The following is a 12,955-nucleotide window of genomic DNA, read 5'->3' as shown; positions in this document are numbered from 1 at the left end:
TCAGCTATTTCTAATCTATGCACTCAAATTGGTTACTTTCAGCCCCAATCTTTAAAAATTGATGATGCGATTTGGCTCGTGAATCAAGCTAATGTAGAACTCTGGTCAAAATTAAACAACTTACGTAGCTGCCTACAAATCCCTGTATTTTGTCCAAAAAGTTCACAACACACTCATAAGTGTCTGGGTAAAGAAACCAGTGCCGGCAAGACTACAAGGGCAGCTCTTCTGAACACCAATTCACTGCTGCCTTGAGTACAAGACAACACCCATCCTTATGACTTGGGTGACTGTTTTCACATTGGTTTTTCAAAGCAAACGATTAATTAAATGAACTGCCTACTCCTTATCTGGTCTTTAGTGAAAAAGTCACTGTTGCTGGAATGCTGTATGTTTCTAGAGCATTTGGAAAGGCTGAAAAAAACTAAAATTCCTGGAGAACACTCCTTCATGGCATTAAGCTTTTCAATAGTGTTTTAGGAAAAGCCTCATGTTTAAAGAAAAAAAAGAAAACCTGCAATAGCTAAACACTATGCTGTTCTTCTGTTTAAGTAATGTATTATTGTCTAAAAAAATACTCTACCATCTACTAAGTTTAATATTTCAGCTGGCAAAAAAAAAATCAGGTTGCTGCAGTTGAATTTAAGCCCCAAATTCTACTTTCTTGCCACCAGTATTAGGTAGAGTTTTTTCTTCAAACAGACAAATCAAATTGGTTTCAGAAGCACCGTATTCTAATAAATACACGGGATACTTTAAAAGCCTTTGCACAAATTCTTGTATTTCTGAACTTCAGAAACTTCTCTGATAAGTCAACATTTTGCATACAATCGAGACTGGAATTCCATCTTTAGCCATGGTACCTGAGGGAAGAATTCTCACTGAGGTCCAACATGTCCTCATGTCAGCTGGTATGTATGGACAGCATCTATGCAGCTTCCTATTTTGTGATGCATCTTCCTATTTTGTGTTTCACAACCTTTGTCTTCCATAAACTCATCTTTTCAGCCTGGCAAACTGGTAAGTAAATTTGAGGTTTACAGTATATCTTCTCTTCCTATTAATTTCCAGCTCACTGCTTCCTGAAGAATGGCAAATCTCTGCCAAGTATTTTCCTTCTTTCCATGGCCTTATTCTTCTTTTGTGTAGCCTGCAATTTGCTCCACAAAAATACGATTTCATTTGAAGTGATTTACTCTGCTACATCTTTTCACTAGTAGACACTTATGCACTCTCCAACAGAGTGCATGATGTTCAGCTATGTTGTTGGGAATATTTTTGTAGGACTTAAATTAGGAAGGGGTACTTGACCATTTAAGACTGACATGAAAACAAAAAAATCCCAGCCATCTCCCTCACCAATTTGGGAAGACCTAGATCAGAATCATCAGCTAAAAATCTTCTAAATGCACCATGAAGTGCATCTCCTGTGATGTTTGAATCTTGATGAAGTCAACTCAACCTACTCCTTAGGCGGTAGCCCATAGGGAGTTTTATCCTTACAGTGTTGCTGATGAAGCAGGCCAAGCTGGCCTTGTACTGACCACTGAGAGAGATGTGGAAAATAAGCATTTGTCACTCATGGACACGACAAAGCTTATGGAAATCACGCCTACACATATAACAAGTAGCTGATTAAAAGATAAATCTCCTAATGTTTTGGTTATTAGCTTTTCAACTCTGCACTAGTCTGAAGACTGTTTTTTGAGGGGGTATATTACCTTAGAAGGCAACCTTCATATTTTAATCTATTTTCTCTTGGAGCCCATGCCACGTAGCACTGAAACAACAATAACAAAAGATGCATGGCCTTCCTCTGATCTTCTTGAGGAGACATTAATAATAGATTTAATTATTAAACTTTGGCCATAACATTTTTAACCATGTAATACAAAACCAGCACATCAGTGAACATCACGGCCAAAAGACCTAAATGTTAATGGAAAGCATTTAAAAAAAGTACAGCAAAAAAACGAAGCCTACACTACCAAGTAATCCTTGCTGAGTTCCTGGAAGTGCAGGAACACCCGCACAGAAATACAAACATCGAGTAACAGGGCATCTGATTGCCTATTTGTGCTGTTGATATCTTCTTGAAGTAATTACCATGCGAAAAGCCCCCCTGGCTTGCTATAAGACCTTCTAAGTCACTATAAGAGTGACTTGCTGTAAGATCAGCTCGTCCTGCATTATAGCAGACATTTTCTCCCAAGGGAAAGTTGCTGGTCTGGTGATTTAGTTGTCCTCCCACCTCCAAAGCCAGATGAGTATGTTGCTGTAATGTCAGTTTCCCTGGTAAGAGTAGAGAATTTACACAAGGTTTTTGTTTGTCGTTGTTGGTGGTGGGTTTTTTTGGTTGTATTTTTGCTTTTCATTGTGATATCACCAAGAACCTCCTGAGCTTCAGCTATTGAAAAAATAAATTAAAAAACTGTGCTCTGGTTGTCCTTGCTGAATGATGCTGGAAGGGTGTGGGGTTTTTGTTGTTGTTGTTTTTAAAGCATACCAGATGGATAAAATAATCCTGTTTTCTTTTTTGTTCTCTTAATGAGAAACACCTGTGATCCTTTAGCAGCCTCCTAAAAATCTGAGAGGTCAAACAAACCCCATGTGCAAATTTAATGAATTTTACCTAATTAATATCACGGATGATTTTGGCCTATGAAGAGGCAAGCTACTAAAACTCTGGTTTATTTATTGGAAATCATTTTCAGACACGAGTGAGGATTTATGCCCTAAACCTATAACTGTAACGTTTTGTGCCTACTCTGGACATTGGTGGAAAGAGCACATCTTCAGTAACGTTCGTCAGTTCTTAATACTCCCTGAGTTTGCATATTTAAGCTAGGAGCATACCTGGGAACAGGAGTCAAAGAACATTTTATCTTATGCAAAGTACATCTTCAACTCGGGTCTGAAGTTAAAACACGTCTATACTGATACCCAAAGCAAATGTTCCAAACCAAGCAATCATCAACTGAATAAATAAGCAATTTGTAGCTGTGTTAAGGATACCGGTGAAAGAGTGGATTTGGAGCAGCGCAGAAACTTGCCTTAGTCTGCTAAAAGCACGTAAGGTCTAAATGGAAGCCTCCAAGAATACATTTATAAAGAACGACGTAACTGTTATGACTGTGCTCTCAAAAGAAGTAATATAAAAGACAAACCACACTAAATTAGGCTCATGGCTCAGTAAGTGCAGATTAATAAATTACCACTGCACACCTGATGTGCAGCAACTGCTCATACTGGTATGCTTAGCTTCCATCTGGAACAGGACAAAAATCATTCTCCCTCGATGTTTTGCTTGTGTAAGAGTGCACACAAGAATTACTGCTCCAGCCCAGCTGACAGAAAGCAACCTCTTGATTTAAAACCTTGTAAAAAGATTTCCATAGAGGCAGGCTCACTCATTAGAACTATTTTCAAATTTGAACGCAGCTGTATAATGCATATAGACCACAGATCAAAGATAACTTCTGAAAGTATAGATTTTAAAGACAGATACGGAGGAGTGGAAAAGTTAGAAAACAGGAAGGTGACAAAGACAGACATGGCTTTTGAAGGACAAGAAGGTTTGTCCTTCAAAAAAGGACAGAGGAAGAGGCAAGGAGTCCATCTGAAGAATTGGTCAACTCTGCCAAGGAGTTCTTGCTTGTTGCCTTCTTGCTGTTTTGAAAAGTTTATATAGCCCTTTCCAGCTCCCAGATAACATCCTCCTTCCAAATGGGCTATTGCAAACCTGCTCACAGTCCACGGTCACTTTGCATCTACACCTAGATGTGCCTGCATACCCCCCCGGAAACTCTTCGTGCTGCTACCATTAGTGCACGAAACACTTGTCTTGTCCACTGCTCTGTCTGCTCATTAGAAATGACCTGCTGTCTGGCCAAAGAGGCAACAAGAAGAATAAAGACATATTTGGGTTGCACTTCTTGAGCCACTAAGTCCTGAAACCATAGTGAAGCCACAAGCACAAACACACACCCTTTGCAGGAAATCCCTCCTAAGACCAATTCCCTGCCTGCTGTTGTTCACACAACCCTGCCAAAAGCGGGTGGGAAAGGGGACAGCAGAGGCTTGGTGGAACGCCACAGCCATCAGCTTGGTAAGTTAATGTACTCTGTAACGTTATAAAATGCACGTGGGATTTCCCTCATTCAAAGCACGTCTAGCTGGACCATCCTGGAGTCAGCGTGGAGAAAGCTGAGCAGCCAGTAACTCAGCTGGCAGCGAACCCGGGTCTGAGCTCCAGCTTTAATCTCTTTTGCATGTGCCCGTTAAGTGAGTTTGAACCTTGTGCTCCTCCATCAGAGCCCGGTATTTTTGACAGCCTCATCCAGGACGCAGAGGGCTCAGAGCAGCTCAACAGAGCAGGGGGCACTCAGGTTACAAAGCTGGGTGGGTGCACACACGGCAGGCAAGCCGTGCCAGACCAACTAGTGACTCTTTGCAAAACGCAAAGCCTGGTGGGTTTAGACAGGTCTACTCCACGCTAGTTAGTTTCAGGAAAGCAGCCCTAAAAGTAAACTTTCCCAGTGCAGACAAGCTCTCAGCTAGGAAACGGCACATGACTAGAGGTTAGCAGCATACATTATTTGACGTCTGGCAGAGCCTCAAAGTCTTTTTCCCCCTCCTGTGGTCTCCATTAAGAATGTGGGGAGGTGGGGGGGAACCAGACTGAAAGCACTGTGGAAGACAGCATCCTACAGCAAAGCTGTGCAATGCCATTTCACAATTTTTCCAGTACCAATATTTTGCCATGCCAAAGGCTACAAGTGAAACAAGACAGGTATTTCCGGGACTTCTGTGCAGCAAATCACCAGTTCCAAAGGCTGCTCTTTCAGCTCTCTGTATTTATGAAACAGAAGGCACCTCGAGTTCGCCTTGGAGCTCCTTGGTATGCAGTTGAGCTTTTTTTTTTTTTTTTTTTTTTTAAATCAAGTTTTTATTTTTAAGTCACATGAAAGAGCTTTGAAACCTTTCAAGGGCTGATTATTTTTTGAAGCTTTCAGTCTACTTTCCGCCACTTCATTCCATCACCTCAGTCCTCAAACAAGAGGTATTTCATGCACTTCGGAACATTTGTTCTTCTCAAACACCCCGCATCTCTCATCTCTGCAGAAAAATACAACCAATACCCGAGGTGGGGGGAGCAATAACATTACCGAACCACTTTAAACTCTTTAGACCAACAAACAAACTCATTTCTAAAGCAAAATAAAAAATGCCAAATGAAGTTAAACCTGTAAATGAAGTTTCAAGCTTCACCTCAAGAAGCGGATGGAAGACAGGGCTCACTCACCCACACACCAAAAATAGAAATACTGCTTTTCAGTACTCAAAGTAGTTCGTATTTAAAAGATATGCACAAAACAATGAAAGTGGAAAAAAGATAGTTTGTTCTGCTGATATTCTAATATACGCTACAAAAGGAAAAAAACAGCCATGTCCCATTAACATTGTAAGTCTGCCTTAACAGACAGAAAATACCAGTGGAAGAAAAATTACTATTTCTTCAAAATTCTGTTTGGGGAAACTGGGCCTTTTTTTAATTCTCTAAAGCAAAATCTGATGGGGGCAAAGGGAAGGGAAGAGACTAGTATGTTAACAGGGAATAATGCAATAGTTTCTCAAGCTATTTTACACCACTGATCACAATGTGAACTAGGTTCTTGTCCTGCAAAGGTAAAGCAACCCAATAAACCAAAACCCACCAACCCCCAGTTCAGCAGGCAGATGAAAGATCATTGCTTTCCAAGTGTCATAGTCCTAGCGTATTCAGACACTTCTTATACGGAGTAGCTTCCAAACCTGGATTATTCTTGCCATGCTCCCCCCCAGTTCTCCAGCCAGCACTGTTTTGAGATGAAAAGACCAGAAGTGGCACATTCCCGCTGCAGCTGCACACTGGTGTATAACATGCTTTGCTTTGTTCTCCTTCTTTTCTTTACCATCAATTTTCAGTTTCCTGTTTCAGTCTGCCTCTGAGCACTGAACTAGTATTTTAATGGAAGAAAACATATTTATCACTCCGAAGTCATCTCAGACCACCATCATACCACATGCAAAGTTAGACAGATATCATCACTTTTTCCACGCAACTTTCATCCGTCTTGTTATCATCGTGATACTCAATCTCCTAAGATTACAGCTCCCTACAGCTGGCTTTTACTTTTGCTACATTAAATAATCACCAAATAGAAGATATTTTGGCACTTCACTATGCACTGCTTCTTACAGGTCACTAATGACTTATGCATGACAGATCCTAACAAACCCCTATTGGTCCCACCATGCAAATTCAACATTTTACTCCTACCTTTCGTTTCCTCTTATAACCAATAATCTGACTATTCAAAGATCTGTGCCTTTATCTCTCAACTGCTTAATCTCTTTAACAGCCTTTGGTAAAGGATCTTGTCCGGTGCATTTTGGAAATCAAAGCAGATCAATCAGATCATCTTTATTTATATGTTTGTTAACTCAACCAAACAACTCTAACAAGTCAGCGAGGACTACCTTTATAAAAAACACACTGACACTGTGCAATACGCACAGTTGTATGCAAAGCGACCTCCCAAAGCTCCTTCAAAACAAAACAACAAAACAAGCCCACCGCACTTCATCACAGAGCTGTTCTGTTCAGCTCCACAGAGCCAAGTACCAGCGGTAAAGCTGCACACTGAAATGGACACGGAGGGAGAGGGCAGGTACTAACGGAGCCCCTCACCTCCAGTCCTTCTCCCCGCAAGCTAGCCCAAAATCCTGTATGGAAAATTGCTAGAAGAGTCAGAAGAGAAAACTTTCACTTCTTTTCATCTGTATTTTAAATTCATAGCAAATCCAAATCCTGCTGAATTCCTTGAGATCTTACAGAAGGTGGATGTTGGCCTCTTCCTATTTCCGATCTGTGGGATCCATCGCACTTAAATACATCAGCACAGAGAAGCACCCAAGGCTGAGACACAAGTCAAACAGTGTACTAGGATACTCACTTGACAGTCCAAGAAAAATAAGCGATTATCGTTATTGCTATTCTTAATGTTCCTCTTGTAAATAAAGTTATTAACATTACTGAGTTTGATTGAGTAACATTACCAAATGTCATTCTGAATGTTACGATGTCACTTCTATTGCCCACCTTCAAAATGACTTTGACACAGCTAGAATGCTGCCATGACAACTATCAAGCAAAACAACAAAAAGGTGAAAACATCAGCCTCATCTCTCACTTGTTGTAAATCAATTTCCCTCCAGTGCAGCTATAATTACATTCTACCTAAATTCTCAGACAGATCTATGGCATTTATTTTCTGAAATTTCCCTGGACATGCCTCCTGGGACAATCATCCTTGAAATATACTTCTCGAATTTTTGTTTTTAAGTTATTATTTGCATCTTGCAGTAGTCCTGGTAGCCATGACTAATCTGAGGGAAGCTGCCTGGTTCCCTAACCAAAACTACCAGGAAATACCCTGTATTCAATATCTCTCTTTTTTTTTTTTTTTTTTAAATCACACCACAGTGAACATGTTTATCTTGTGCACAAACTTAAATGCAAGCAAATTTTTTTTTCAGCTTTATTATTTATTGTAGTCTTAAGGTGAAAACACATTTGGAAGCAAATTTGGCTACCAAATATTTCATGGATATTTGCCTGCCTTTTTAAGAGAAAGAAAGGGAGAAAGGGGGAGAAGGAGAAACCAGAAAGCACATCCTTGGCTCAGTGTGTCTAAGGACATACAACTGTATGGACTTAGAATGATCAAGTACATTAGAAATTTGCAAAAAGTGCTTCTGTCTATAAAAAAAACACCACAAACAACACCTGAATGTAGTGTTGCAAATCTATATATGCTTGTAATGTATATATGCTTGTAACATATAATTTGAGAATTCTGGCAGAAAGACTAATATATATATATGTGTGTGTGTGTGTGTGTAGCATTAACTGTGTAATTAAGAATGTATGAATATGAACAGGACGATAAAACAAACTGGCAACACAAAAACAGACAGAGATTTAATATTACAACATGCAACTATGTTTTTTTTCACAGAAAATAGATAGAGAAAGTGTATCTATTTAGGCAAATACTGATTCCACATACCACAACCTCAGAGAGAGACTGAAAGCATTTCCTTTCTCAGGATACTACAAAAAAGTTAGTACTAATATGACAAGTACCTTAGAAAGGTGAGTTATGAAAATGGACTTTGAACATAGAACTTTAAAAAACAACAGTATCTTGCAGCATGGAGTTCCACAGGTGAACTAAAATAAAATGAAAATCTTCATTATTTTATTTCAAATCTGCCACCGTGCACTGGAAGGAGTGCTAACCGTCTGTTTCCCTTTCCATGTGACTCATAGCATGAAAAATGTTTTCCATGTCATCCCTCAGTTGTCCCTTTTCCAGGCCAAAAGAATGTATCTCAGCATATTTAGTCATTCTCCATCTAGAAACCATTCTGTAGTCATCACCAGTCATTTTACTGCTCCTCATTTCTACTGTACCTTCTCTCGGAGTTACACAGTATTCAAATAAACACAGGCTACTAGATAAACTAAGTCAGAATGTGTGTTCTCTGTTCTCCATTCCTTTTGTAACAGTTGACTGCCCTCTCTTCCTGGGCTCTGCTGAGAATCAAGGCAACTTTTTTTCCATAGTACAAGGTCAAGATCTTTTTCTGAAGTGGTAAAAATCTGCTCAGAGTTGACCACATTTGCCCACGTAAATTTCAGACTGCTTTATTCATGTGCATCATTTCACAATTACTTACACCAAGTTTTACCTGCTATTTCGTCATTCTCACTCCCACTCACTCAGAAGACATTTCTATCTCTTGAAGATCAACTATATCTTGATTCCCTCAATTCAGTTAACATTGGCAGTGAAATGGTAGTCACCTCCCTTCCCCAAATCACTTAGATTTTGCTTTTGATGATCACAAAGCAACATGAGCTTCTATCAGAGATTCTCACTGGACTTTACTGGTGACCTCCCTCCACTGTGCAAACTGAACTAGGGAATACTTTACCCACTTATCTATGCAAGAACTTGTGCTCCCCTTCCATAACAATTGCTTCCTTTAAAGTTTTTGGTGAGGAATGTTCAAAAGCAATTGCTAAGATCAAGTACATTTCCAAGGGGAAAAAAAAAAAAGAAAAAGAAAAAAGCATGTTTCTTGACTGCAGTGTGTAGTCCATCTGAAGATCTGAAGATGGCCTTCTTTTACAGAAACCTAAGGATAATGTTTCCAGAGCTGTCTTGGATTGTTTGTGGCCAGCTAAGTACTTTTGACAGTTTCTGCAAACGCTGTAACATTTTCCTACCTCTCTTTTCGTAAAGGCCAAGTCAGAGAACATAGCATAAAATATGCATAGTGCATTTTTCTTAGCCCAGAAGCAACATTCATCCTTTCCTCAAAAGGGTTGCAACTGTAGACATTCTCATTCACGACGTTTTTGTTTGTTTCTCTTTTAAATGACTGGACTATAATATTTAGCTGAAAATGAACTAAAAGAAGACTGAAAGACAAGAAAACATGCTTGCAAAGAATACATGTGTTTTTTCATCCTCAATATTTGCGGAAAAAAAGTCTGGATTAAAAAAACAGCATCTAAATTTTACACAATTCTTAGAGAAACAAATACACCCACCTTTCCAAAATAAAATAAATCAGCCCAACCCTTAATATATTAGCAACCTATATATACAAATATATATGTATATATCTTGTGTTTTATCTTACCTTTTAGCCAACCACAGTTTGGTTCCTATACAGGTAATGATGTCACCCAGTCCCTGCTGAAAGTCTGAATTAACGAACTGTTTTGATTCCAAGTACGACTGCAGCAAGTGAAAAACCTAAATAAAAAAAAAAATTCAAATCGGTTTCTAGCCACTGCTTTTCCTCCAAATAGCTCAGATGAAAACCACCTGCAAAATGAACAACTGTTATTCAGGCAAAAACATGCATTCATCTGGCATAAGAACAGATGGAATCCCTAAATTGCCGATTCTTTAAAATTCCCTTTTCACGGCAAGTAAGCAACACTACACAGAAAGTGCAGGAAGATGCTAACTAACATCCATGGAGCGAACAGAGCACAGCCTGCTGAACACCACTGCTACTGGCCCCCGCCAACCTGAGCATCCCTCAGCTTTCCACCTTTTCTTGGTGCCATCTGCTTGCTGGTGCCAGCAGAAGCAGCCATGGAGCACGTCAGCAGCCTGCCGGAGGGAACGGGGCTGTTTGCACTGCACAAGTGCAACCAAAGAGACAGGCAAGGGTGGAGAGCTGCAGCAAAGGCAAATGCCACATAAGCCAACAATGCTGCTGAGAGGAGCTTCTGCTGAATTACAGCATAAATGTATGAGTATGTGTTAGTCATAGGAGTCTGCTAGAATTAAGTCAAGGAAACTGTGCAAGAAGTCTGTTTCATTTGCTGAAGTAAGTGGTGCCGTGAGTCCTGACTACCCTATTCACGGCACGAGAACTTCTGCATTACAAAACCAGAAGACAGATTCCCACAGCAAAATAAATATAGCTGAATCTTTACTCAGTGCGTATCAAATATCTATGGCTGCCAAACCCAATCCAAACTTAAAATTTAGGCATTCAGGGACCTGAAGCCCAGAGACTTTACATAGGCTCTTAAAAGCATGCAGCACCTCATAGTCTACACCCTGAGCAAAGAGCTTTTTGGAGGCAGAATAATTAGCATATATAACCGCTCCAAAGCATTGACAGCAAAGTGTCTTCATTCCTATCCTTGAGATCCTTCATTCAGGGCTCCGGGCAAGCACAGCAGGCAGATGGGTTCACAGGGGAGGAGGAGGCTCGCACCATTTTCTTCCCAAGGACAAAGCTGGCTGAACTCCCTGCACGGGGCTGTGGAAGTCACTGTGCTACCTCCTCCAGAGCTTCTCATAAAAGCCTGCTAGGCAAATCCTAGCCCTCATGAAGGAAAATATTCACGATACCAAAATAGAAAGCATAACCTGTAGCCTGGTCAACAAAGTAAGTAATTCCTGTTCTTTGAGACCTTCCTGTGCCATTTAAAAACAAGTTCTCCAAGCTCTTTAAAATACAGGTAAAATGGAGTTTAAAAAAAAAAAAAAAGCGTACGTTCATCTGGATGTATAGTCATCTAGGTCACAAGCAAGAAGAGGAAATGTCGGATAGCAGCTGAAAGCTGATACCAGCTGCAGAGCGGAGATGAGCTCTTGAGGCCAGCCCCGGCAGGACTCACCCCCTGCACGGGAAGGACAGCGTGGGACACTCTCCTCAGACACAAGCCACAATGTCCACATCATCCTACGCTGCTTTTACCTTTCCCGTTTGCATGTGAGTGAACGGTCAACACCCATCCCCATTGAAAAACATAGAGATAGATGGGGCGGGACTGCAGCCTCACGGGAATGACCTTGTTCAAGTTAAGGAGTTTTGTGCACAGGTAGCTTGGAAGCTGGAATTAAAGGAGCAGGGTGCTAACTCTCCCTCTTCCTTTACTTCAGCCTCCAAATCTGAAGTTCTGTTTACCTGCCCAGGTTAAACACATAGATAGACATGACAGAGTTTCTACATAAGCTGAAAAATTATGTCCTCCATTGATTACTTATTGCAACCAGTGACGTGCAGAATTTATGAGACTTTAGAGATGTTACAGATTACTTCTAAAAATCGACATACGAGCATTTTATATGAAAACACTTGTGAGAGTAAGAGCACTTCATACTTACAAAGCAGTGATTTTATGGCTAACTGATCAAGCTGGGGCCTGTGCTTCGCTCTGGGAAGAAGAAAGCCTTTATATCCAGATTTTTACATCTTAGATCTTGGTCTCCCACATTCCAGCTGTCACTTGCTCCCAGGGTTATTTTTTGTTGTTTGTTTGCTTGTTTTGGAAACACGAGTACTGCCGCATAGCATTAACTTGACACAATTTCATCTGGGCTATTTTTTGTGAAATTATTCAAGTGGAAGAACAGCTGCAGTAATTTCAAACAAGCACAGGAACAGCAGAGATGTCAAGAGACTATCTAATTCACACAAACATCGAGGTAGGGTCTAAGCATTCTTAGATGAAACAAATGCTTGACTGTCCTAATATCTTGAAACCAGCCAATAAAGCAGACTCCAAAACATTTGTATGGAAACTCTTCAAGTGTTTCGCATGCAATATCCAATCTCTTGAAGTAAGGTGTTCTTTTCCACTCCCACCCTTGACTTTTGCCCTCATGGTAAACAACTGCTCTCTGGACGCCGTTCAGTTGGTCCAGATTTTTTCCTAGTGAGGCACTTACTGGACAGAGAGATCCAACTGGGGCCCCTCATGACAGGAACAATGAAACAAACTCTTCTCCCTGTGTTAACAGGTGTTCTGCATGCAAGAGGCATCCTGGAACGACAGTGGTTTGGTTTCCTGTTCATTTTGTTTTTCCATCTTCTGAACTCCTCTGTACTGAACACCATTTTGCCGAAAGATTACTTTTCTGATTTTCCCAATATCATTTTAGATTTTGCTCTTTTTCTACAAAGCACTTTGCAAAAGTATAAACCTGCAAATATTTGAGAGTTTCACAGGAGATCTCCACCTTGAATCCTACTCATGAGCCTGCTCTTGCCTGTGCCACTGTCTGCTTCCTAAAACAGTCCACTATTATCTACTCGACATTAACCATTTTCATGAAAAACAATGTACAAAGTTGCCATGACTGCTAGTTTTTCTGTGCGTTTGGTGGCTTGCCCTTGATCTCTGTTCAGTAATTGACACTACAGAAGACCAGGGAGGAAAGAGGGAAATGCTGTGTATGTAGAGGCTCTTCTTACTGCCTTTTATATCCTAATTGAAGACCATTGGTGCCTTAACCGTTCTGATTTTATTCTTCTGCGCTTTTGTTCATTTCCAGGAACGAGAAGGGGTTTACCTCTAAGCAATAAT

The 12,955-nt window shown here is 40.4% G+C and overlaps 1 protein-coding gene across 1 annotated transcript in view; it reads right to left on the bottom strand.

Annotated features, from left to right (window-relative positions):
* Positions 1-12,955, bottom strand: part of THADA (THADA armadillo repeat containing) — a 175,029-nt gene that overhangs the window by 62,573 nt on the left and 99,501 nt on the right. Inside the window, exon 30 of the mRNA XM_083829105.1 lies at positions 9,760-9,875. Within this exon, the coding sequence (XP_083685231.1) occupies positions 9,760-9,875 (116 nt within the window). The remainder of the gene's footprint in view (positions 1-9,759; positions 9,876-12,955) is intronic.

This window comes from Anser anser, assembly GCF_964211835.1.
Source record: "Anser anser genome assembly, chromosome: 3".
Lineage (NCBI taxonomy): Eukaryota > Metazoa > Chordata > Aves > Anseriformes > Anatidae > Anser > Anser anser.
The sequence above is the reverse complement of the archived record's forward strand: the minus strand, read 5'-3'. Positions and strand labels throughout refer to the sequence as shown.